Source organism: Bufo bufo, chromosome 1 (genome assembly GCF_905171765.1).
Source record: "Bufo bufo chromosome 1, aBufBuf1.1, whole genome shotgun sequence".
Classification (NCBI taxonomy): domain Eukaryota; kingdom Metazoa; phylum Chordata; class Amphibia; order Anura; family Bufonidae; genus Bufo; species Bufo bufo.
In genome coordinates, this window is record NC_053389.1 from 151,884,668 (window position 1) to 151,912,557 (window position 27,890).

At 44.0% G+C, this 27,890-nt stretch overlaps 1 protein-coding gene across 1 annotated transcript; it reads right to left on the reverse strand.

Annotated features, from left to right (window-relative positions):
* Positions 1-606: 606 nt before the first annotated feature.
* LOC120996259 (protein kinase C delta type-like) lies at positions 607-13,068 on the reverse strand. The gene is made up of 7 exons (XM_040426102.1): positions 12,660-13,068; positions 4,749-5,029; positions 3,953-4,044; positions 3,232-3,433; positions 2,095-2,223; positions 1,111-1,236; positions 607-753 (listed from the first exon to the last, which is right to left on the reverse strand). The coding sequence occupies exons 1-7, from the start codon at positions 13,066-13,068 to the stop codon at positions 607-609; spliced, it is 1,386 nt and encodes a 461-aa protein (XP_040282036.1).
* Between the last annotated feature and the right edge of the window lie 14,822 nt (positions 13,069-27,890).

Sequence of the window (27,890 nt, forward strand, 5' to 3'; positions counted from 1 at the left end):
GACATTGCTGTGCTGATGCTGACATTGCTGTGCTGATGGGGACATTGCTGTGCTGATGGGGACATTGCTGTGCTGATGGGGACATTGCTGTGCTGATGCTGACATTGCTGTGCTGATGGGGACATTGCTGTGCTGATGGGGACATTGCTGTGCTGATGGGGACATTGCTGTGCTGATGGGGACATTGCTGTGCTGATGGGGACATTTTTGTGCTGATGGGGACACCGCTGATAGGGACACGGGTGTCTTTGCGTTGTTTTGCTAAAGTTTTTTCTCTTTTGTTCTCAGTCATATCATGCTGATTACAAAAACGATCCATGTCAAATATATACATTTAATTTAATACATAACTGATTTTTTTTTCCGGCCCCCGAATACTTGTAAAATCTTCAATGTGGCCCTCCTGTTGAAAAGTTTGGAGACCCCTGGTGTACATGAAGCCTAATGGTCAGAAAACTGAAGCTACACATTTGGAGCACCTTAAATCTTGAATCATTAGGAAATTCATACAGCTGTATAGGAACACCACTTATTTCCAGCTATATACCTGGGTCTGTTCTTCTGTCCGTCTCCAGGAGCTCAGGAGGACATATTGCTCTGATGACATTAGAGCGGGTGGAGGGTTTCCTGGGTGACAAATGGAAACCCTCTGAAAATGGCCTGATGTTTAGATGGTAAAGGTCCATTCTTGGCCGCTGCTGCCTCCATTCTGTCCAGGTAGAATTGCCTGGCACAGTGTTGAGGTGTAGATGGCTAAAAGCAAATAAATAGATGAAAATGAGGATATGATCATCACAAGCGGTCACAGACCTGATATGAAGCTTCTGGTGGTAGTATTTTCACATATAATATGATCACCTTATGTACTCATCCTCCACCATAATAAGATATAGTCTTTCTGGAGGAGTATAAAGCATCTTACATGCCATCTTACTCATTCAACAACTATCGATGTGGGCGTGGTTAATCGGTTTGGGGGTGTGGTGAGTGAGGTCCGGCTTTCTGAGGTGAAGCCAGTAGCCACCCTATATCAGGCCCCTGACATTGAGAATCCTATACAGTATATAACGTGTATGTAGAGCAGGGAAGAGCTTCTCTTCATTTACTTACTACAGGGATGTGTGGTGGGGCCATCCGAAGGGCTTCCACAGAGACCCAGTCAATATGCTGGAAGAAATGATGGCCTCGGATGTTCCCGTGGACTCCTAAGCGCTTGGCAGGATCTCTCCGGAGGAGCTGAAAATGAGGAATGTAATTATAACTTAGTGACTATAACGACTAATGAACACAATGACCAATCAGACTCCAGATCTTACATTTGCAGAGGCTAGCTGGGAAATGAAATCTGCAATCTGATTGGCTTCTTACATTTTCAGAGGCTAGCTGGGAAATGAAATCTGCAATCTGATTGGCTTCTTACATTTGCAGAGGCTAGCTGGGAAATGAAATCTGCAATCTGATTGGCTTCCCTGGGCGACTTCTCACTTGTCTTCTCTTGTAGTAGTTTTGATAAATTTTGCCTAATGTTTATTCTGTCTGAATGCTGGACTCAGGCTGTAGTGTCAGCAATGGGAGATTTTAGAAATCTGTGGCTTCTTGTTACATAAACTCAGAGGGGTGGACTAAGTGTGTAGACATGTCCTCAGTACATTAACTACACGTACCAGGCTCTTACTTTAAAGGGAAACTCTCATTCCAATTATCCATTAAGTCAGTAATTCCCAAAAATGTTACCATGGGAGAATAGAAATGATATTTTCCTGCTGCTCCTATGTAACCTGGCTCCAGGGCAGTCCTTGGAGCTCTTGGCAGACATTTGTGCTATTGCTGAGTCTGTGCTGGAGAAGTTGTGGCTCCAGCATCCTACTCGGCATCCTCTCTGGTGGAGACCAGTGTTGTCACCTTGTATACTACAGAAGTGCTGGTTGTGTATTGCTATCCTGAGGGGCGACCCCTCCTGAACACTACAGTGGTGAGTATTAGTGAAGGAGATCATGGTGCACTATGGGGCATTGTAGGGGGAGATGTCTCCTATCACAGGTTGTCATGTAACATTGTATACAGTACAGTAGTGTCATGTAGGAACATACTGACCTTTTTAATGATGTCTTTAGCGCCGGAGCGTGCAGGATGGTAAGTGCACTCACTGGTGATAATTTCATTTAAGATGACACCAAATGAATACCAGTCCACTCCGACGCCATACTCCTCCTCAGCCAGCATCTGCCAGAAAGGAGAGAAGAGTGACTACACGGCTTATACTATAAACCCGCACTGTAGGTGCTCAGGCTGTGGCCATTGCTGGCATAGCGTAGTATTGGGTCACACAAGGTGTTTAGCTGAATGAGGACAAGATGTTCTGCCTCCATTCAGCTGCAGATAAACTGTAACCACAAAGTCATCTGCTGCTGTAGGGGCACCTCATACACTCTGTAGAAAAAAGCATGAAAATAACTATTTGCAATAATACAGAAGTATTGCTGTTAAGAGAACACCATAAAAAAACAAAAAAAACATCTCAACGCCAGAATTGCTGTTTTGTTTTTTGTCACAGGGGCATGGTCAGCCACCCATGAATAATTTATCTTTATTTGTGACAGTTTTCTGGTACATTTGAAGCCAGAAATGTACGGACGCTCGGAGATGTCGTAGATTTTTGGTAAGGCACATGGACTGCAGGAGCAACACAGGAGATATCAAGACCGGCGCAGAAAGTGCGAGTCTTGATAACTCTTCCCCTGTGTCTGTAAAAAGGAATGAGTTAAGATGAGGCATTCATCAATACATAATGATCTGAAAATGAATAATTAATAATAATAATAATTACCATTATTAAATGGATTTCTGGGTTCAGAATATTCATTATCTTTCTTCAGAATAGGCCATCAGTATCAGATCAGTTGGGGTCTGACTCTCGACATCCCCACCAATCAGCTGTATGAAGGGCCGGGCGCTACCTGCAGGTTATTACAGCCTTGTCCCATTCACGTCAATGAGAAGAAGCTACAGTAGCCGGCATCAAGTAGATGGCGTGCAGTAATCAATGAGGTAGAGCTCAGACCATCAATGAGGACCCTTCAAACAGGTAATAGGTGGAGGTGCCAAGAGTCGGACCTCCACCAATGTGATATTAATGGCTGAAGCTGAGAATATGCGACCGATATTCCAAACCTGGAAAACCCCTTTAATACAAATGGAATGGTGGAAATGAGGAAACCCCCTTTTTCTCACCTCAGGAGCCACATAGCCCTTTGTCCCAGCATATTCGGTGGCTGTGCGGTCTCCAAGCATGTTGTCAAGTGCGAGACCGAAATCCGTGATCTTAATATGGCCCGTCTCAGCCACCAGGATGTTCTCGGGCTTGAGGTCTCTGTGGATGATTCCCTTCGAATGGAGAAATTGGATGCCACACACGAGCTCAGCGGCATAGAATCTGTCAGAAAAGTAACAAAATGAATATAATGCGAGGATAACACAGAAGACTGTTAGACATTCTTACCAATCAGTAAAATAAGAGGCAAAATATATATCTTATCACTGTCAACTGAGGAGGCAATTTCTTATTGCCAGGGCTGCATGGTGGCTTCACATCCCTCACCCCATTAATCAGCTCAGCTATTGGAGGAAACCAGTTCTAGTCACATTCTAGGACAGGTTGCTTGTGACCATTGACCATTCCCAGTAGAACCCCTTTAATACCTGGGAATGTGACTAAGGCTTCTTCACATCACACGGGGGAGATCTGTTCTCCTGTATGTCTTTTAATATCAGATGGAGGATCAGAGCCCAAGGAAGAGGGGAAACATTCCCTAACATTTCTTCAATCCTTCTTTGGTAGAGAAGAAACGGGGGAGCAGATCTCATCAGTGTGATGTACATGAGGCAGGACGCTGTGTCTAACATTTCATGGCATCTTCTCACCGTTTAGCTGAGGTTTTGTATCCAGCCTTACCTTGCACTGGGGATGTCAAGCCGCCCCTTCATCCTCAGGAATTGATCAAGGTCCCCGCAGCTCATGTATTCCAGCCCAAGTAGAACAAGCATCTGTGACATAGAAGACGCCATTACTGAACCATCAGATCACATTTACACATTTACTGTACAGAATATAGCAGTGGCTTCTGTAATCCTTGAAGGGATATTCCAGTTTCATTAAGTAATGGTTATTCTTTGTATATAGTGAAAGATTATACAGTTTTATAATCTTTCTGTATCAGATTGTCAGTTATGATCTCTGCTTGCAGTTATTGAATAGGAACCTTCAATGGTTTCCTGTAGCTGCTATAAATCTGTCCTGGTCCTGTGATGGAGACATGGTGGACAACCCTTAGGTCCCATTCGCATGACCACATCCTTTTTTCCAGACCGCAAACTGCGGATTTGCGAAAAACGGACACCGATCCTCAAAAGATAGCACACATCCCCTCTTTAGCCGCATCTTGCAGATCGCGGAGCGTATGAGTACACACCCGGAAGCAGAGAGCACACAGCCATTGTATGTGTTTTAATGGAGTTTTAAATAAAGCATTGGTCATGTATGCAAACTACCTCTTCAGAGACCCCTGTTCTTCTTATAACTGGGGGTCCCTGCAGTTCTACCAGACCCATTCGCTCTGACATGGATAGTCATTCTGTCAGGTCTTACAGTGAAGGGTCTTGGGTTCTCCAGCGACTGCTGCTGGCCCCTTTTATACTGATTGGGTTATGAGTGGAGACATTTGATAAAAGTGAGGTTGTCAGTAGTGTACCTTGGTCTGAAATGCAAAGGCCGCGTGGACAAGGAAGGGGCTCCCAGATGCCAGCTGTAACACTCGGTGCTCCACCAACACATCCGCCTCATCACAGTCGGCAAGCATGGATCTCTTGCTGATGATCTTCACAGCATACTTCTGATGGTTAGAAGTGTCCTCAGCCAAGACGACCTTTCCATAACTTCCCAGCCCGAGCACATGATGGAATAATAATCTCCCCCTGATGTTCTCGGAGATTGTGCTTCTAGAGCAGGTTGGCCGAACACCACTGTCCTCAACTGGGGGGGAAATAATAGAAAAACAGGATAAGACATTTAAAGGGATATTCCTATCTGAGGCATTAAAGGGTTTCTACCACCAGAAATACTGTTATGTAGCTGACTGATATAGCGATGCGCTAATGTCAGCACTACATAACAGTGTGTTTCTAACATTAGTCCCTGCAGCCGTTTTTGTTAAAAAAGCACTTTTATAGATATGCTAATGAGCCTCTAGGTGCTATGTGGGCGTCATTAGCACCTAGAGGACTCTGTCCACTAACCATTTCAGCCGCCCATCGCGTCCCTCCAGCCCGCCCCGCTCCTGTTGATTGACTTGAAACTTCTCAGTATCTCGTACCAATTCCCGCGCCTGCGCCGTGCGCTTCTGTATTCGGCGCAGGCGCAGTGATTGAATGCCGCACTCCTGGTGCCGGCTTCCTCATTGTAACGTAGTTGGTGCAGGCGCAGTGAGGAAGCCGGCGCCGGGAGAATACAGAAGCACAGGCGCGGGAATTGGTAACAAAAACGGCTGCAGGGACTAATGTTAGAAACACACTGTTATGTAGTGCTGACATTAGCGCATCGCTATATCAGTCAGCTACATAACAGTATTTCTGGTGGTAGAAACCCTTTAATACCACATCGATTGTCTTGGCCCTTTCTGTTACTCTCATAGACCATTGTTGACAACTGTAATGAATCAGCATTGCCAAACACAGAGCTGGGCTATCTCCAGCAGTTCCATAGACTTGGAATGGTGATAGGTGGGGGACTATATTATTCTATTTAACCACTTAAGGACCACAGGTTTATACCCCCCTAGTGACCAGGCCCTTTTTTACAAATCGGCACTTCACAACATTAACGGTTTATTGCTCGGTCATGCAACTTGGCACCCAATTTAATTTTACCTCCTTTTCTTCTCACAAATACAGCTTTCTTTTGGTGGTATTTGATTGCTGCTGAGATTTTTCGTTTTTCTGATATTAATCAAAATAGACCGCAATTTTCTCAAAAAAGTGTATTTTTAACTTTTTCTGGTAAAATTGTTCAAATATAATTGCATTTCTATACAAATTTGTGTCAGAATTTATTGTGCTACATGTCTTTGATAAAAAAAAATCCAATAAGTGTTTATTTATTGGTTTGCGCAAAAGTTATAGCGTTTACAAACTATGGTACAAAAATGTGAATTTCCGCATTTTGAAGCAGCTCTGACTTTCTGAGCACCTGTCATGTTTCTTGAGGTACTAGAATGCCAGGATAGTATAAATACCCCCCAAATGACCCCATTTTAGAAAGAAGACACCCCAAAGTATTCGCGGAGGGGCATGGTGAGTTCATGTAGGATTTAATTTTTTTTCACAAGTTAGCGGAAAATGACACTTTCTGAGGAAAAAATAAATAAAATAAAGTTTCCATTTCTGCTAACTTCTGGCAAAAAAAAAAAAATCTCCCACGGACTCATTATGCCCCTCAGTGAATACCTTCGGGGGTCTACATTCCGAAATGGGGTCGGAATACCTTGTAGGGTGTGTTTACTGTTCTGGCATTTTGGGCGGGGCTAAATTGTGAGCAACCCTGTAAAGCCTAAAGGTACTCGTTGGACTTTCGGCCCCCTTTATGCACCTAGGCTGCAAAAAAGTGTCACACATGTGGTATCGCCGTACTTAGAAGAAGTAGGGCAATGTGTTTTGGGGTGTATTTTTACATATACAGGGAGTGCAGAATTATTAGGCAAGTTGTATTTTTGAGGATTAATTTTATTATTGAACAACAACCATGTTCTCAATGAACCCAAAAAACTCATTAATATCAAAGCTGAATATTTTTGGAAGTAGTCTTTAGTTTGTTTTTAGTTTTAGCTATTTTAGGGGGATATCTGTGTGTGCAGGTGACTATTACTGTGCATAATTATTAGGCAACTTAACAAAAAAACAAATATATACCCATTTCAATTATTTATTTTTACCAGTGAAACCAATATAACATCTCAACATTCACAAATATACATTTCTGACATTCAAAAACAAAACAAAAACAAATCAGTGACCAATATAGCCACCTTTCTTTGCAAGGACACTCAAAAGCCTGCCATCCATGGATTCTGTCAGTGTTTTTATCTGTTCACCATCAACATTGCGTGCAGCAGCAACCACAGCCTCCCAGACACTGTTCAGAGAGGTGTACTGTTTTCCCTCCTTGTAAATCTCACATTTGATGATGGACCACAGATTCTCAATGGGGTTCAGATCAGGTGAACAAGGAGGCCATGTCATTAGATTTTCTTCTTTTATACCCTTTCTTGCCAGCCACGCTGTGGAGTACTTGGACGCGTGTGAATGAGCATTGTCCTGCATGAAAATCATGTTTTTCTTGAAGGATGCAGACTTCTTCCTGTATCACTGCTTGAAGAAGGTGTCTTCCAGAAACTGGCAGTAGGATTGGGAGTTGAGCTTGACTCCATCCTCAACCCGAAAAGGCCCCACAAGCTCATCTTTGATGATACCAGCCCAAACCAGTACTCCACCTCCACCTTGCTGGCGTCTGAGTCGGAGTGGAGCTCTCTGCCCTTTACCAATCCAGCCACGGGCCATCCATCTGGCCCATCAAGACTCACTCTCATTTCATCAGTCCATAAAACCTTAGAAAAATCAGTCTTGAGATATTTCTTGGCCCAGTCTTGACGTTTCAGCTTGTGTGTCTTGTTCAGTGGTGGTCGTCTTTCAGCCTTTCTTACCTTGGCCATGTCTCTGAGTATTGCACACCTTGTGCTTTTGGGCACTCCAGTGATGTTGCAGCTCTGAAATATGGCCAAACTGGTGGCAAGTGGCATCTTGGCAGCTGCACGCTTGACTTTTCTCAGTTCATGGGCAGTTATTTTGCGCCTTGGCTTTTCCACACGCTTCTTGCGACCCTGTTGACTATTTTGAATGAAACGCTTGATTGTTCGATGATCACGCTTCAGAAGCTTTGCAATTTTAAGAGTGCTGCATCCCTCTGCAAGATATCTCACTATTTTTGACTTTTCTGAGCCTGTCAAGTCCTTCTTTTGACCCATTTTGCCAAAGGAAAGGAAGTTGCCTAATAATTATGCACACCTAATATAGGGTGTTGATGTCATTAGACCACACCCCTTCTCATTACAGAGATGCACATCACCTAATATGCTTAATTGGTAGTAGGCTTTCGAGCCTATACAGCTTGGAGTAAGACAACATGCATAAAGAGGATGATGTGGTCAAAATACTCATTTGCCTAATAATTCTGCACGCAGTGTACCCATGCTGGGTGAGAGAAATATCTCTGTAAATTGACAACTATTTCTCACGCACAGTATGGGTATATGTAAAAATACACCCCAAAACACATTGCCCTACTTCTTTTGAGTACGGCGATACCACATGTGTGACACTTTTTTGCAGCCTAGGTGCTCAAAGGGGCCCAAATTCCAATGAGTACCTTTAGGATTTCACAGGGCATTTTTACGTATTTGGATTCCAAACTACTTCTCACGCTTTAGGGCCCCTAAAATGCCAGCGCAGTATAAATACCCCACAAGTGACCCCATTTTGGAAAGAAGACACCCCAAGGTATTCCGTGAGGGGCATGGCGAGTTCATAGAAGTTTATTTTTTTTTTTCCTTACAAAGTCTCATATTCCACTAACTTGTGACAACAAATAAAATTTTACATGAACTCGCCATGCCCCTCACGGAATACCTTGGGGTGTCTTCTTTCCAAAATGGGGTCACTTGTGGGGTATTTATACTGCCCTGGCATTTTAGGGGCCCTAAAGCGTGAGAAGAAGTCTGGAATCCAAATGTCTAAAAATGCCCTCCTAAAAGGTACTCATTGGAATTCGGGCCCCTTTGCGCACCTAAGCTGCAAAAAAGTGTCACACATGTGGTTTCGCCGTACTCAGAAGAAGTAGGGCAATGTGTTTTGGGGTGTCTTTTCACACATACCCATCCTGTGTGTGAGAAATATCTCTGTAAATGACAACTTTTTTTCAATTTTTTTATACAAAGTTGCCAATTTACAGAGATATTTCTCTCACCCAGCATGGGTATATGTAAAAATACACCCCAAAACACATTGCCCTACTTCTCCTGAGTACGGCGATACCACATGTGTGACACTTTTTTGCAGCCAAGATGCGCAAAGGGGCCCAAATTCCAATGAGTACCTTTAGGATTTCACAGGGCAGTTTTACACATTTGGATTCCATGAGGGGGTATGGTGAGTTCATGTAAGATTTTATTTTTTGGCACAAGTTAGTGGAATATGAGACTTTGTAAGAAAAAAAAAAAAAAAAAAATCAATTTTCGCTAACTTGTGGCAAAAAAAAAAATCTATGAACTCGCCATGCCCCTCAAAAGTGATCTTTATAGAGCCGCAGCGATTTTACAGTGTTTTTGCAGTGATCAGAAAAAAATATATTTCTGTCACTGCGGTGGGGCGGACTGAACGCAAGTGTGCGCACAAGATCAGGCCTGATCGGGCGAACACTGCGTTTTTTGTAGAGCCTAAGGTGACCCTAATGTACTGATATAGATCTGATTGCGATCAGTCTTGATCACTTACAGATACTATATAGTACTAGTGCTGATTAGCGACAGTGATGACGCTAATCAGCGACTAAGGTGCGGTGGGCTGGGCGCTAACTACCTAACAAGTAGCTAACTAACTGGCGGTGATAATGGACCCTTAGGCCACATTCATACGTCCGCAATTCTGTTCCGCATTTTGCGGAACGGTTTTGCAGACCCATTCATTTCTATGGAGACAGACTTTGTCCCGCTCGGATCCGGAATTGCGGATCTGCACTTCCGGGTCTGCACTTCCGTTCTGCAAAAATATAGAACATGTCCTATTCTTGTCCGCAATTGCGGACAAGAAAAGGTATTTTCTATATAGTTCTGGCAATGTGCGGATCCACAAAATGCGGAAAGCACATTGCCGGTGTCCGTGTTTTGCGGATCCGTGGATCCGCAAAACACATACGGACATCTGAATGGAGCCTTACAGGGGGGTGATCAATGACAGGGGGGTGATCAGGGAGTTTATATGGGGTGATCAGGGGTTAATAAGTGACAGGGGGGGTGTAGTGTGGTGATTGGTGCTACTTACAGAGCTGCCTGTGTCCTCTGGTGGTCAATCCAAGCAAAAGGGACCACCAGAGGACCAGGTAGCAGGTATATCAGACGCTGTTAACAAAACAGCGTCTAATATACCTTTCTGATGCGATTATTTTAACATCTACAGTCTGCCAGCGAATGATCATCGCTGGCAGGCTGTAGTATGACCTCCGAGCAGCGCGCGCGTTCACATGAAATCTCGGGTCTCACGAGATGACGCCAATAGGCGTCATTGAGACCTGAGAGAGCCGCCGCACTGACGCCTTTCGGCATTAGTGTGACGGCAAGAGGTTAATAGCATCTAGCACCCATAGATAAATACAGACTCCGACCAGACTCCAAAATAAATACAGAAAACAGACCCCCCTAAATAAATACAGACCCCAGTCCAAGTACCTTAACCCCCTAAAGGGGTTGTCTCACTTCAGTACAGTAAGTTGCATTTACCATGTAGAGAAAGTTAATACAAGACCCTTACTAATGTATTGTGATTGTCCATATTGCTTCCTTTGCTGGCTTGATTAATTTTTCCATCAAATTATACACTGCTCATATCCAGGGGTTACAGCCACCCTGCATTCCAGTATAGGTGGCCATGCTTGCACACTATAGGAAAAAGTGCCGGCCTATGCGCACTCCTGCAGTCCCAGCCACCAGAAAGGCCAGCACTTTTTTTCTATAGTGTACAAGCATGGCCACCTCTGCTGGATTGCGGAGTGGTCATAACCTCTGGATACGAGCAGTTATATTGAATAAACAAAAATTTCTTTGCATCAAGATTTTCTGACAGCCACAACTTTTTTTATATTTTAGAGCTGTATGAGAGCTTGTATTTTACAAAATTAACTATAGTTTCTATTGCTACATTTTGTGGGTACATACAAATTTTTTGTCACTTTTTGTTAATTTTTTTGGGGGTAGCACAAGTTGACCCAAAATGGTGAATTGGCTGTTTTTATTTTTTCTTGTTAAGACAATCACCTCTTTTGAAAAATATCTTGATATTTTAATACCAACCCCTTTAACCCTTCCTGACATGTGACATACATATTTCGCAGTGGAGTGTATAGGGCAGACGCCATACACAGTGTGTGTCAAATGTTTAATAAAAGGTTTCAAAACATTTAAAAAATATGTTAAACAATGAATTTTCATATGATAAATGTGAAAAAAAATTCAAACAATACCATATATTCATAACTGGTATCACCATGTCTGTAAACTTCCAACCTATTAAAATATCCCATACAGTGAACACTTAAAAAAATACACAATGTAAGATTTGCTGCTTTTTGGTCACTTCACCTCCCAAACGATGGAATAAAAAGTGGTCAAAAAGTTGTATGTTTGGTACCAATAAAAATTAAAGGTCTGTTGAATAAATACAAAAGTTCTGGGTTTTAGAATATTTTATTTTGCACATGTAGTAAACACATATATTTAGTATCACCATGACTGTAATGACCGGCCAGATACAGATAACATCATTTTTACAGTGATCCCCATAAAAACAAAAACTTTGTAAACTTGCAGACCAGACCCCTGAATACGAATCCTGGAGTTCATACTCGCCCCATAATATATATAGACCTCAAACCACCTAAATAAATAGAGTTTTCAAAGCTGCTGCAGAACAGCATTACACAGCTCAGATGCTGCAGACCTCCTCCCAGTCCATTACTGGGGGCTCTTTCCCACTTACATATTAAGGTCAGTATTGGGGTCAGTATTTGTGATTCTAAACCCAGAGTGGAACCTACACAGAGAGGAAGGATCATGGAAAACTCTGCATTTCTTATGTATTTTCTGTTCCTGGGTTTGAATTACAAAAATCCTCATGTGAAAGTGGCCTAAAGAAAGAAGTTCTGCAGCAGCTACAGGGTGTATCACAAGGAGTAATGCACTTCCTAGAATACATTATTAAAAATATTAGAAGTCACCTTGGAGGTCAGTGAGGTGTAAACATGGGCTCGGCATGTGGCCTTGTACATTTCTATGGCCTTGGAGCTCCTGACCACTTCTAATCATTTCCATTAGGGGCACATTGCTCCATGTATCAGGATCACTCCTGTGCATGCAGGGTTGTTACAGTGTGTACTGTACACACTATGGGCTGCTGTTTATGACAGCCTGTATTCTGTCCATGCACAGGCTCTGCTGACAACTCATACAGGATAATATTGGGGGGATTAGAAATAATTGCTATAATAACATGAAATGCTTAAGATTGGACTGTGTATGACCTAATTCACACTTCACTGCCCCAGCCGTGTATCTAAATACCCTGACCAAGACAGAATGGCTTGTTGTCACTTCCATGGAACTGAGCACCCAGTATACATGGCGGCTAGTACCCCTCCCCCACCCCTAATAATCCCCCAGCTGTAAATGTGGAAGCCCCTTCCTTCTGCTTGTCTCAGGTCTCAGCGCTACAGATCAGATTAATGTAAAGTTATAACAAAGTGTCCAGGATGTATAACTTGTGTATTCCTGTATATGTGCATCTACCTGAGACTCTCTGGTCCTCCTGCCGGTCTTCTGTCTTCACGGTGTCGTCCTCCTTGATCAGGGACTTCTTTGCTCCTTTTGAAGAGATAAGGATGAGCTTTCTCTTCTTGGCACATTTGGGCTCTTTAGTCACATCTTCTTTCACTTGAATGAGCTGATCCTTAGGAGACGTCTTCTTGGAGGAGCTGGATGGTCTTCTCTTCTTCCTCTTCTTGCTCCTCTTGGGTGTCTCCTTCTCTTCATCCGCTGAGGTCAGGATGGTCCGTCTCTTCTTCCCTCCTTTCCTCCCGATGCGAGTCTCCTCTTCTTTCTCCATCACCTTCTGCTCATCAGCCGATGAGTCAGAAATTCCTCTTCTTTTCTTCGCTCCTCTCTTCCTCACAACAATCTCCTCTTCCTTCGAATCCATTGTAGCGCTTTCCATCAGGTCAGCAGATACTGGTATGTCCTCCGTCGCCAGTCAACTCTAACTGCCACTTCCAACTGCCACCTACCATTCAGATGCGGGCACCACAGTTGTCCTGGTTACACGGTTGTGATGTGAGCAGGAACTGACCAATAGCGTTCAGCCATTTCTGCCATCTTTTTTTTTATTTTTTATAATACTTATTGAAAATACATTTCTTCTATGAATGTAATGGATTTAAGTTTCCATTTTTCTTTGATTTTTAGGGAACTCATTGGAAACTTATCAAATGAAATGTGCTGCAAAGGTGGAGAAATAATCTGCATTATAAAGATGGCCATAAACTACATGTGCCATATTTATGAAATAATCTGTCTCTAGGATAAATCTCTGTATTGTCCTGTTCTTCTGTTATTCCTCCTGGAAATCTATGAACAAATTAACCCTTTCAAGACCAAGCCATTTTTGACCTAATTTTGCAAATCTGACATATGTCACTTTATGTGCTATTAACTTTGGAACGCTTTTACTTATCCAAATCATTCTGGGATTGTTTTCTCGTGACACATTGTACTTCATGATAGTCATAAATTTGAGTCAATATATTTCACCTTTATTTATGAAAAAATCCCAAATTTACCCAAAAATTTGAAAAATTAGCAATTTTCAAAATTTCTATTTCTCTGCTTTTAAAACAGGAAGCGATACCTCCTAAAATATTTATTACTTAACATTCCCCATATGTCTACTTTATGTTGGCATCATTTTGGAAATGTCATTTTTAATTTTTTAGGATGTTAGAAGGATTATAATTTTAGAAGCAATTCTTAAAATTTTTAAGAAAATTTCCAAAACCCACTTTTTAAGGACCAGTTCAGGTCTGAAGTCACTTTGTGGGGCCTACATAGTGGAATCCCCCCATCAATGAGCCTATTGCAGAAACTACTCCACTCAAGTTACTCAAAACTGATTTCACAAACTTTGTTAACCCTTTAGGTGTTCCACAAGAATTAAAGGAAAATTTCGAAATTTCACTTTTTTGGCAGATTTTCCATTTTGATCCACTTTTTTCTTTAACCACTTCAGCCCCCAGTGCTTAAACACCCTGAAAGACCAGGCCACTTTTTACACTTCTGACCTACACTACTTTCACCATTTATTGCTCGGTCATGCAACTTACCACCCAAATGAATTTTATCTCCTTTTCTTCTCACTAATAGAGCTTTCATTTGGTGGTATTTCATTGCTGCTGACATTTTTACTTTTTTTGTTATTAATCGAAATTTAACGATTTTTTTGCAAAAAAATGACATTTTTCACTTTCAGTTGTAAAATTTAGCAAAAAAAACGACATCCATATATAAATTTTGCTCTAAATTTATTGTTCTACATGTCTTTGATAAAAAAAAAATGTTTGGGTAAAAAAAAAATGGTTTGTGTAAAAGTTATAGCGTTTACAAACTATGGTACAAAAATGTGAATTTCCGCTTTTTGAAGCAGCTCTGACTTTCTGAGCACCTGTCATGTTTCCTGAGGTTCTACAATGCCCAGACAGTACAAATACCCCACAAATGACCCCATTTCGGAAAGTACACACCCTAAGGTATTCGCTGATGGGCATAGTGAGTTCATAGAACTTTTTATTTTTTGTCACAAGTTAGCGGAAAATGATGATTTTATTTTATTTTTTTTCTTACAAAGTCTCATATTCCACTAACTTGTGACAAAAAATCAAAAGTTCTATGAACTCACTATGCCCATCAGCAAATACCTTGGGGTCTCTTCTTTCCAAAATGGGGTCACTTGTGGGGTAGTTATACTGCCCTGGCATTCTAGGGGCCCAAATGTGTGGTAAGGAGTTTGAAATCAAATTCTGTAAAAAATGACGAGTGAAATCCGAAAGGTGCTCTTTGGAATATGGGCCCCTTTGCCCACCTAGGCTGCAAAAAAGTGTCACACATCTGGTATCTCTGTATTCAGGAGAAGTTGAGGAATGTGTTTTGGGGTGTCTTTTTACATATACCCATGCTGGGTGAGATAAATATCTTGGTCAAATGCCAACTTTGTATAAAAAAATGGGAAAAGTTGTCTTTTGCCAAGATATTTCTCTCACCCAGCATGGGTATATGTAAAATAACACCCCAAAACACATTCCCCAACTTCTCCTGAGTACGGAGATACCAGATGTGTGACACTTTTTTGCAGCCTAGGTGGGCAAAGGGGCCCATATTCCAAAGAGCACCTTTCGGATTTCACAGGTCATTTTTTACAGAATTTGATTTCAAACTCCTTACCACACATTTGGGCCCCTAGAATGCCAGGGCAGTATAACTACCCCACAAGTGACCCCATTTTGGAAAGAAGAGACCCCAAGGTATTCGCTGATGGGCATAGTGAGTTCATGGAAGTTTTTATTTTTTGTCACAAGTTAGTGGAATATGAGACTTTGTATGAAAAAAATAAAAAATAAAAAAAATCAGCATTTTCCACTAACTTGTGACAAAAAATAAAAAATTCTAGGAACTCGCCATGCCCCTCACGGAATACCTTGGGGTGTCTTCTTTCCAAAATGGGGGCACTTGTGGGGTAGTTATACTGCCCTGGCATTTTCCAGGGGCCCTAATGTGTGGTAAGTAGGTAAATGACCTGTGAAATCCTAAAGGTGCTCTTTGGAATATGGGCCCCTTTGCCCACCTAGGCTGCAAAAAAGTGTCACACATGTGGTATCGCCGTATTCAGGAGAAGTTGGGGAATGTGTTTTGGGGTGTCATTTTACATATACCCTTACTGGGTGAGAGAAATATCTTGGCAAAAGACAACTTTTCCCATTTTTTTATACAAAGTTGGCATTTGACCAAGATATTTATCTCACCCAGCATGGGTATATGTAAAATGACACCCCAAAACACATTCCCCAACTTCTGCTGAGTACGGCGATACCAGATGTGTGACACTTTTTTGCAGCCTAGATGCGCAAAGGTGCCCAAATTCCTTTTAGGAGGGCATTTTTAGACATTTGGATACCAGACTTCTTCTCACGCTTTGGGGCCCCTAGAATGCCAGGGCAGTATAAATACCCCACATGTGACCCCATTTTGGAAAGAAGACACCCCAAGGTATTCAATGAGGGGCATGGCGAGTTCATAGAAATTTTTTTTTTTTTGGCACAAGTTAGCGGAAATTGATATTTTTAATTTTTTTCTCACAAAGTCTCCCGTTCCGCTAACTTGGGACAAAAATTTCAATCTTTCATGGACTCAATATGCCCCTCACGGAATACCTGGGGGTGTCTTCTTTCCGAAATGGGGTCACATGTGGGGTATTTATACTGCCCTGGCATTCTAAGGGCCCTAAAGCGTGAGAAGAAGTCTGGAATATAAATGTCAAAAAATTTTTACGCATTTGGATTCCGTGAGGGGTATGGTGAGTTCATGTGAGATTTTATTTTTTGACATAAGTTAGTGGAATATGAGACTTTGTAAGAAAAAAAATATATAATTCCGCTAACTTGGGCCAAAAAAATGTCTGAATGGAGCCTTACAGAGGGTGATCAATGACAGGGGGGGTGATCAATGACAGGGGGGGTGATCAATGACAGGGGGGTGATCAGGGAGTCCATATGGGGTGATAACCACAGTCATTGATCACGCCCGTGTAAGGCTTCATTCAGACGTCCGTATGCGTTTTGCGGATCCGATCCATCTATCAGTGCATCCGTAAAAATCATGCGGACATCTGAATGGAGCTTTACAGGGGGGTAATCAATGACAGGGGGGTGATCAGGGAGTCTATATGGGGTAATAACCACAGTCATTGATCATGCCCCTGTAAGGCTTCATTCAGACGTCCGTATGCGTTTTGTGGATCCGATCCATCTATCAGTGCATCCGTAAAAATCATGCGGACATCTGAATGGAGCTTTACAGGGGGGTAATCAATGACAGGGGGGGTGATCAATGACAGGGGGGTGATCAGGGAGTCTATATGGGGTGATAACCACAGTCATTGATCATGCCCCTGTAAGGCTTCATTCAGACGTCCGGATGCGTTTTGCGGATCCGATCCATCTATCAGTGCATCCGTAAAAATCATGCGGACATCTGAATGGAGCTTTACAGGGGGGTAATCAATGACAGGGGGGTGATCAGGGAGTCTATATGGGGTGATAACCACAGTCATTGATCATGCCCCTGTAAGGCTTCATTCAGACGTCCGTATGCGTTTTGCGGATCCGATCCATCTATCAGTGCATCCGTAAAAATCATGCGGACATCTGAATGGAGCTTTACAGGGGGGTAATCAATGACAGGGGGGGTGATCAATGACAGGGGGGTGATCAGGGAGTCTATATGGGGTGATAACCACAGTCATTGATCATGCCCCTGTAAGGCTTCATTCAGACGTCCGGATGCGTTTTGCGGATCCGATCCATCTATCAGTGGATCCGTAAAAATCATGCGGACATCTGAATGGAGCTTTACAGGGGGGTAATCAATGACAGGGGGGTGATCAGGGAGTCTATATGGGGTGATAACCACAGTCATTGATCATGCCCCTGTAAGGCTTCATTCAGACGTCCGGATGCGTTTTGCGGATCCGATCCATCTATCAGTGCATCCGTAAAAATCATGCGGACATCTGAATGGAGCTTTACAGGGGGGTAATCAATGACAGGGGGGTGATCAGGGAGTCTATATGGGGTGATCACCACAGTCATTGATCACGCCCGTGTAAGGCTTCATTCAGACGTCCGGATGCGTTTTGCGGATCCGATCCATCTATCAGTGGATCTGTAAAAATCATGCGGACGTCTGAATGGAGCTTTACAGGGGGTTGATCAATGACAGGGGGGTAATCAATGACAGGGGGGTAATCAATGACAGGGGGGTGATCAGGGAGTCTATATGGGGTGATCAGGGGCTAATAAGGGGTTAATAAGTGACGGGGGGGGGTGTAGTGTAGTGGTGCTTGGTGCTACTTTACTGAGCTACCTGTGTCCTCTGGTGGTCGATCCAAACAAAGGGGACCACCAGAGGACCAGGTAGCAGGTATATTAGACGCTGTTATCAAAACAGCGTCTAATATACCTGTTAGGGGTTAAAAAAAACACATCTCCAGCCTGCCAGCGAATGATCGCCGCTGGCAGGCTGGAGATCAACTCTCTTACCTTCCGTTCCTGTGAGCGCGCGCGCCTGTGTGAGCGCGCGCGCGTTCACAGGAAATCTCGCGTCTCGCGAGATGACGCATATATGCGTGACTCTGCGCAGGGCTGCCACCTCCGGAACGCGATCCTGCGTTAGGCGGTCCGGAGGTGGTTAACACATCGAGCGTTAACAGCCAAACAAAACTCAATATTTATTACCCTGATTCTGTGGTTTACAGAAACACCCCTGCATACAGCAGAGCGCAGAAGAAAAGTAGCGCCATATGGTTTTTGGAAGGCAGATTTTGCTGGACTGGTTTTTAGATGCCATGTCCCATTTGAAGCCCCCCTGATGCACCCTTACAGTAGAAACTCCCAAAAAGTGACCCCATTTTGGAAACTAGGGCATAAGGTGCCAGTTTTATTGGTACTATTGGTACTATTTTTGGGTACATATGATTTTTAATTGCTCTATATTTTGTGAGGCAAGGTAACCAAAAAATGGCTGTTTTGGCACCATTTATATTTTTTACAACATTCATCTGACAGGGTAGATCATGTGCTATTTTTATAGAGCAGGTTGTTACGGACGCAATTATTTCAAATATGTCTACTTTCTTTGTTTCAGTTTTACATAATAAAGCATTTTTGAAAAAAAATATTTGTTTTTGTGTCTATTTTCTGAACGCTTTATTTTTTTATTTTTCTGCCAATCGTCTTGTGCAGGGGCTCTTTTTTTGCAGAAATAATTGACGTTTTTATTGGTACCATTTTTGGGTATATTTGATTTTTTGATCATTCATTATTACACTTTATGGGGCAAGGTGACCAAAAAATTGGTGGTTTTGGAACAGTTTTTATTTATTCATTTTTCCAACGTTCACCTGCGGGGTTAGGTCATGTGACATTTTTATAGAGCAGATTGTTACGGACGTGGCAATACCTAATATGTAAAATTTTTCTTATTGCCGGCATTACTGGACTGTAAGCTTTAATCCAAGCGCTTTGCAGCGCTTGGATTAAAGAATTGCCATGACGTTTATATACTTGCTATCTGCATGGGGTATGTGCAAAATATAGCACGTATATAGCCGTATGGCCGCAGTGAAGAGGTTAATAACCGAGTGTTACTATTCCTCTTGTCAAATGGTTGTGTCCCTAAACAGTTTTATAGTATGGACAAGGGGAATAGTAAGAACAGTTGTCAATTGTCAATAGCTGGAGCTACACAGAAACTTTTTGTAGAACTACTGATTGATTTTGTTACATTTTAAATCTTATTACTTAAAGGGGTATATCTACCTGGGACATAGATGACATATTGCTAGGACCCACTTTTGTCTCCAGAACGGGACCTCCAAGTGAACAGAGATGTTGGATCGGGTACGTCTGACAGTCCAAAATATTTCAGCCCACTTGCTCGGCTATTTTCGGAACTTCCATGTCATTAAATCGAGAGCACTTCACAGTCTGCATGGCATGCTGTCCTTCATTTTGGTGGCCAAGTTCTCTAGACAAGATCGGATCCCAGAGGTGGGACCCACACCTATCATTTCGGTTCAAGTCTGGCTGAACCACTCAAGGACATTCACAGAGTTGTGCCTAAGCCAATCCTGTGCTGTCTTGACTGTGTGCTTATGGTCATTGTCTTTATTGGAAGATGAATCCTCAGCCCAGTCTGAGGTACAGAGCACTCTGGATTGAGGTTTTCATTAAATGGGTTGTCTCTCTTCATCAAGTGGCATTTATCACATAGAGAAAGTTAAGGCACTTACTAATGTATTGTGATTGTCCATATTGCTCCATTTGCTGGCTTAATTTTCCATCACATTATACACTGTTCGTTTCCACGGTTACGACCACCCTGCAATCCATCAGTGGTGGTCGTGCTTGCACACTATAGAAAAAAAGCGCCGGCCTCTCTGGTGGCTGGGACCATGAGTGCTGTATACCACTGAGGCCAGTGATTGGTTACAGCAGTCATGTACGGTATACAGGCGTGTCACTGCAGCAGCTAAAACATTATGAGGCACATTTATTAAGACCCGCATTTTAGACACCGGGTTTTAATAAATCCCATAGCTGGCAGTGGCGAAGAGGCGCCGGTGTCTTCATAACGTCGACAGATCCTCAGTCAGTTGTTAATGTAAGACAGCCTCCCGCCCACACCACGCCCACTTTCTTAGACCTGGCGTGAGCAGGGAGACGTCACAGACTGCGGCGCAATCTGCACCTGAAATACGCCTAATAAAGGCATATATTTAAGCTTAGTAATGACCCACTATGTCCCAGCTGCAGCGTGGTGGACAGGAGAGAGCAGTGGTGCTGGATCAAATAGTGGTCAGGAAAGTGAGTTTAAGTTTTTTTTTTTTTTTTTTTTTTCATTTTTATTTTAACAGCCTCCCTGTAGTTTGCCCTTAAAAATTTGAACTTGGGCACCCACTTTCAAGCTCAATACCAAGATACAGTAACAGAACCAACCTGTGTGTATATAGATACCGTAACAGAACCAAGCTGTGTGTATACATATTGTAACAGAACCAAGCTGTGTGTGTATAGATACAGTACCATAACCAAGCTGTGTGTATACATATTGTAACAGAACCAAGCTGTGTGTGTATAGATACAGTACCATAACCAAGCTGTGTGTATAGATACAGTAACAGAACCAAGCTGTGTGTATAGATTTAGTAACAGAACCAGGCTGTGTATGTAACGCCCCGCTACATACACTCTTTTTGCCCACATCACTATGGTTGCTCTGGTGTCATCATGTGTATTTATTCCATATCCTACAAAGATGTGTATCTCTATTTCCTATGAAACTGTTATGTATAATGTAATGTGCCTGGTTCACCAGCAGATGGCGGCAATATATTGGCAGAGCTAGTTTATCTGGAATGGAACCTTTTTGTCCATTCCAGCCCTCTCTAGAGAGAGAGAAGTTTAGTTAGTGGAAAGTCAGTCTAGAGGATCCCCTGCAAGAGGGATGTTGTGCAGGAGGGAGCTCGTCCCTTCTGGGGGAGCCCTGCCTAGGCCAGCAGAGCACCATCAGCTCTGCTGGAACCAGAGAAAAGTCCCAAGAGTCTCAAGAGAAGCCAGGAAGTGTAGTCCCCTGGATAAAGAGAAGAATAAAGAGAAAGAGAGAGACAGAGTCAGACTACAGCAAGTAAAGTTCAGCAGAAAGGAAAGGTTTCTATTTAATCCTGTCAGCACAGAAGAGTCAAAGAGTGACAGATGTAGCAGAGCTGAATGTGCTTGCCTGCCAAGAGTTAAGCCAAAACCTGCTGATGACCAATACAAAGTTTGAAGATTGTTTCTGATGCAAGTTTGTTCAAATAAAGCTATTGTTCAACACTATACCAAGGCTGGACTCAATTCTTTTCATCACTCTCATCATTCAACTACCCTTTTCTGCAGTGGACGACCACACCTGGGGTTCCAGTGAATCCAGGTAGGAGCACCGTGACACATGCTACACCACCAAGGGACATTAGGCCACCCTTACACCACTCTGGCATTCCTATCCTGGGTACCACCATTCCTACTAAAAGGGGGACCCTGTCCCTCGTTGCTGAAATGCAACAGGCGTCATGACAAACACATTCCCTTTAAGGGACCCCTGGCCAATCCCGTACTCCGCTGCATGTATATAGATACAGTAACAGAACCAAGCTGTGTGTATAGATACAGTAACAGAACCAAGCTGTGTGTATATATATAGTAACAGAACCAGGCTGTGTGTATAGATACAGTAACAGAACCAAGCTGTGTGTATAGATATATAATGCCCCAGAGTGGCATTACCACCTTTGACGCCTCTATACTATCTCATGCGGTTAACCTAATGTCATTCTATGCACTTATTTCCAGATTCTGCAAAATGTGTATTTATTTCTATGCAACTGTTATGTTAAAGAGGACCTTTCACCTCCCAGGCTGTGAGCGGTGCGCTGTGATTGGCCAGCGCTGCAGCCTAGGAGAAGGAGACGCCCACAGGACAAGGGAAGACCCGCCTACTATAACTTAAGGAGCAAAGGTACCGGAGGGCATAACGGGAGAACGGAGCGGCGCCCGGGGATAATAGTAAGTGCAGTGAGATCCCCGGGCGCCGCTCTACATGGCAGCATACTTAGTTCACATAGTTTTTACAAGTGAAAGGTCTTCTTTAAGTGTAATGTACCTGGTCCTTTAGCAGATGGCAGCAATAATGGCAGAGCTAGTTTTGCCTAGAATGGAGCCTTTCTGTCCATTCTAGCCCTCTCTAGAGAGGGAGGAGTTCAGCTAGTTAGAGGCGAGCCCTGCCTTGGCCAGCAGAGCACCATCAGTTCTGTTGGACCTGGAGGCCCAAGCTACAAGCCTCAGAAACCAGGAAGTATAGTTCCTTGGATAAAGCAAGACAGAGACAGACCAGATGATAAAGTTAAGTTACAACATACAGCAGAAAGGAAAAGTTCCTATTTAAAGAGGACCTTTCACTAGAATAAAACATCTAAACTAACTATACAGACATGTAGAGCGGCGCCCAGGGATCCCCCTGCACTTACTGTTATACCTGGGTGCCGCTCCGTTCGCCCAGTATAGCCTCCCCCTTCCACCCAGGGGAACCTACCGGCGTCTCATTCTCCCATGCTGTAGCGCTGGCCAATCGCAGTGCTCAGCTCATACCTGAGAGGCTTTTTTTTCTCTCAGGCTATGAGCTGAGCGCTGCGATTGGCCAGCGCTACAGCATGGGAGAATGAGACGCCGGCAGGTTCCCCTGGGTGGAGCCTAACTATGAAGATACCGGAGGCTATAACTGAAGAACGGAGCGGCGCCCAGGTATAACAGTAAGTGCAGGGGGATCCCTGGGCGCCGCTCTCCATGTCTGTATAGTTAGTTTAGATGTTTTATTCTAGTGAAAGGTCCTCTTTAATCCTGACAGCAGAGCAGAGCTAAAGAGTAGCAGATGTAGTAGAGCTGAGAGTGTTTACCTGCCTGAATTTATGCCAAAGCTCGCTGGTGACCAAGATAAAGTTGGAAGATTGTTGCCTGATGAAAGTTTATTCAAGTAAAGCTGTTGTCAAGTTCATTACAAGGTCTGGATTCAATTTATTTCTTCATCCCACCATTCAACTACCCCATTTTCACTGCAGCGGACGGCCACACTTGGGGTTCCAGTGTATCCAGGTAGGAGCACCATGACAAGTGCAACACCTTTAAGGGACATTAGGCCAACCCTACACCACTCTGGAATTCCTATCCTGGGTACCCACCATCAGCACCATCTACTTAGGGGGACTCCGTCCCTCGTTGCTGAAATGCAACTGGCGTCACGACAAACACTTTAACGTTAAGAGACCCCAAGTAGTGAACACCACCACCCGTCTATTGCATAATTTGGCGTCACGAACAGGATCCGAATCCGTTAAATTTGTGTGCCTATGAACTAGCCTATTGGATTTACAAAGATACTTTTAAAAATGACTTTGTGTTTACTGCGGAGCGACAGGCGCAGCAAAGTGCGTGTTGGCATCCGAAGGGTTAGTCAGCCATCTTTGACTGTGATGGTGCAGCTTCTTCATGCTCAGCTAAAGCGGGAAAGTCTAGCAACGCCCCCAGTTAGAACAGGAGAATCTAGCCCTGCCCACCGGGAGCGATGTTACTGCAAGAAGAGAGGAAGTGGAAGCTCCTCCTCTGAAAACCCTCCTTCATTTCCTGTCTGTACCAGCCCTGAAAAAGACAAGATGGTGCGTCAACTGCAGCCGGACTGGGGCGGCATGTGCTGGAGTTATGAGGACCCCGAAGCCAAGCCGGAACCCGAGGAGATCTCTGTCTTGCAGGTACAGCGATCCTCTCCAAGGGTACTGCGGGCATTCCCTATGCCAGCTGCCGTGGTGGAGGCGGTCGGAGTTTCCACTCCGCTGCCCATAATACATGGGTCGTTCGATGGACTTAATTCTATCGTCCCCAAAGAGGTCACCGCCCACGCCTATAACATGTGGGATTATCATAAGGCCATAGAGAACTGGGCCATTAGAGTGTGGGACCGGCCTCAGCCCAGAGACCCAGTATTTAAAAGGAGAAAGAGCTACGTAGTCTGATTCTCCGTTGAACGTGGGTCTGGATTCGTCAAAGGCGGAAGGTAGTCTGCCTGCCCAAGCCTCTCGTACCTCTCACTGCCCCTGAAGAATGGCAGGATGATCCCCAGGCCACAGGCAGAGTGAGATGCCTTCAGGAGTCTAATGATGGTATTAAGGGGGATATTAATTATTGATATTTATGCAAATATCAATAATTAATATTCATAAATAGGCATAAACCGTCTAGTGATGACTCCGCCTATTTATGCCTAAATCATAACATAAATAAACTACCTAACCTATTTAGCTATGTTAACTAGCTAACTACCTCTGTTACCTATACACTCCACTGAACTACACTACGTGTGACTATTGATGCAGCGGCGCCATATACTACAAAAGACTACACACTGCTTAAATAAAAGTATTTATTAACACACTATACGTAACAGTCTAATATTTGCCTATAAATATATATATCTATATCAATGGAATATATATATATATTTATAGCAGCACACAGCAATATAAGTAAACACACTACAATAATACACTTACAATACAGCACTAAATATACAGTACTAAACTACACTACACAATCCCAAGTTCCACCCACAAACTAACTATACAATACACTCACACATTTATATTAGCAGCCCACCCACCTGGTACGAGAAGGGTTAACGGTGGCACTGCAGGGGTGTATGCAGGCCACAGACACAAATACAGTAATAGGGGTGAGGTACAGTGGGGGGGTGATCAGGGCTTCAGGGATCGTTGGTGGGACAGGGTAGGTAAGGGTTGTACAATGGGGGTGTTCAGGGCTGTGCAGCAATGCAGGGGTTAATACCATACAAGTGTACAGTGAGGAGGTGACCAGGGGTTATTCAGGGGAGTAGGGGTTTGGATTTGCAGGGGTTAACCAGGGGCGGATATAGGGGTTAACCAGGGGGGATAATCGTACAATGGTAGCACTGCAGGAGTTAATACATACAGGCCAAGGTACAATAATACAAGTCTAATTCCACCCCACACTCTAGCTGTACAATACACATACATACATTCCTTAGCAGCCCACCCGAAACACACACTCAGCTGCTACTGGGGTAAGCAGGCAGCAGTGAAGGGCTAAGATTACAGGGCAGCTACAGGGGTATGAATTGGTGGCAGGGAAGGGGTGAATCAGGGCAGGTGTATTAGGGGTCTGGAGGGAAAGGGTTACTCAGCCATCTTCAGGGCCATGTGGCCTGTCTTCCTTCAGGGAGCAGTCCCCATGTGTCTCTGATTGTAGTCCAGGTTCCAAGAGCCCCACCTCTGTCCGGCTTCGGCTAATATAGCCCAAAAGCAGCCCACTCCTTCTTCAACAGGAGGGTGATGACATCATCGTGGGGGCGTGTGACGGAATGCTAGAACTGAAACAAAGGACTTCCTGCCCAAGCTGTAAGCCTTTCCCCCATCTGCTACAACATAACATCACACACTCCCACGTCATAAACGAACCAGGCTGATCAATATACACTGCTCAAAAAAATAAAGGGAACACTTAAACAACACAATGTAACTCCAAGTCAATCACACTTCTGTGAAATCAAACTGTCCACTTAGTAAGCAACACTGAGCGACAGTCAATTTCACATGCTGTTGTGCAAATGGGATAGACAACAGGTGGAAATTATAGGCAATTAGCAAGACACCCCCAATAAAGGAGTGGTTCTGCAGGTGGTCACCACAGACCACTTCTCAGTTCCTATGCTTCCTGGCTGATGTTTTGGTCCCTTTTGAATGCTGGCGGTGCTTTCACTCTAGTGGTAGCATGAGACGGAGTCTACAACCCACACAAGTGGCTCAGGTAGTGCAGCTTATCCAGGATGGCACATCAATGCGAGCTGTGGCAAGAAGGTTTGCTATGTCTGTCAGCGTAGTGTCCAGAGCATGGAGGCGCTACCAGGAGACAGGCCAGTACATCAGGAGACGTGGAGGAGGCCGTAGGAGGGCAACAACCCAGCAGCAGGACCGCTACCTCCGCCTTTGTGCAAGGAGGAACAGGAGGAGCACTGCCAGAGCTCTGCAAAATGACCTCCAGCAGGCCACAAATGTGCATGTGTCTGCTCAAACGGTCAGAAACAGACTCCATGAGGGTGATATGAGGGCCCGACGTCCACAGGTGGGGGTTGTGCTTACAGCCCAACACCGTGCAGGACGTTTGGCATTTTCCAGAGAACACCAATATTGGCAAAATCGCCACTGGCGCCCTGTGCTCTTCACAGATAAAAGCAGGTTCTCACTGAGCACATGTGACAGACGTGACAGAGTCTTGAGACGCCGTGGAGAACGTTCTGCTGCCTGCAACATCCTCCAGCATGACCGGTTTGGCATTGGGTCAGTAATGGTGTGGGGTGGCATTTCTTTGGAGGGCCGCACAGCCCTCCATGTGCTCGCCAGAGGTAGCCTGACTGCCATTAGGTACCGAGATGAGATCCTCAGACCCCTTGTGAGACCATATGCTGGTGTGGTTGGCCCTGGGTTCCTCCTAATGCAAGACAATGCTAGACCTCATGTGGCTGGAGTGTGTCAGCAGTTCCTGCAAGACGAAGGCATTGATGCTATGGACTGGCCCGCCCGTTCCCCAGACCTGAATCCAATTGAGCACATCTGGGACATCATGTCTCGCTCTATCCACCAACGTCACGTTGCACCACAGACTGTCCAGGAGTTGGCAGATGCTTTAGCCCAGGTCTGGGAGGAGATCCCTCAGGAGACCGTCCGCCACCTCATCAGGAGCATGCACAGGCGTTGTAGGGAGGTCATACAGGCACGTGGAGGCCACACACACTACTGAGCCTCATTTTGACTTGTTTTAAGGACATTACATCAAAGTTGGATCAGCCTGTAGTGTGTTTTTGCACTTTAATTTTGAGGGTGACTCCAAATCCAGACCTCCATGGGTTTAAAAATTTGATTTCCATTTTTTTATTTTTGTGTGATTTTGTTGTCAGCACATTCAACTATGTAAAGAACAAAGTATTTCAGAAGAATATTTAATTAATTCAGATCTAGGATGTGTTATTTTTGTGTTCCCTTTATTTTTTTGAGCAGTGTATATATATGTACACATATACACACTACACAACCTGGGGATCATATATATCCACCCAACCTGGTGGCACTTAGGTATATACATCCATATAGATGTTTGGGGCACATCTACATGCATGTACATATACACAATATCATAAATGGGCAGTAATAAGCCCACCTGCATATGGATATATTATACATAGAGATGTATGCCGACAAGGGGGCATACATACATCTCCATGTATACACCCATACCACCTGGACCGGCCCATGCAAAAGGGCCAATATACATGCATATATACATATATATTTAAATCCAACACGTCCCTCAACAGATGGCGTGCTCCGATTTAAGGAAAGACCCCAGCCAGAGCCGGAGCTCCTCATACCAGGCTTACCAGCGACCCCAACACTTCTCCCACAGCAAGCGTGTGTGGCAATAGCGTCGGTAACCATCAATAGAACGGTCATCAATTGCCAGATGCCGAGGAGGAGGGAGACCGCAGCCTGTGGAATCGTGCAAGAATCACCCCCCAGAGAGG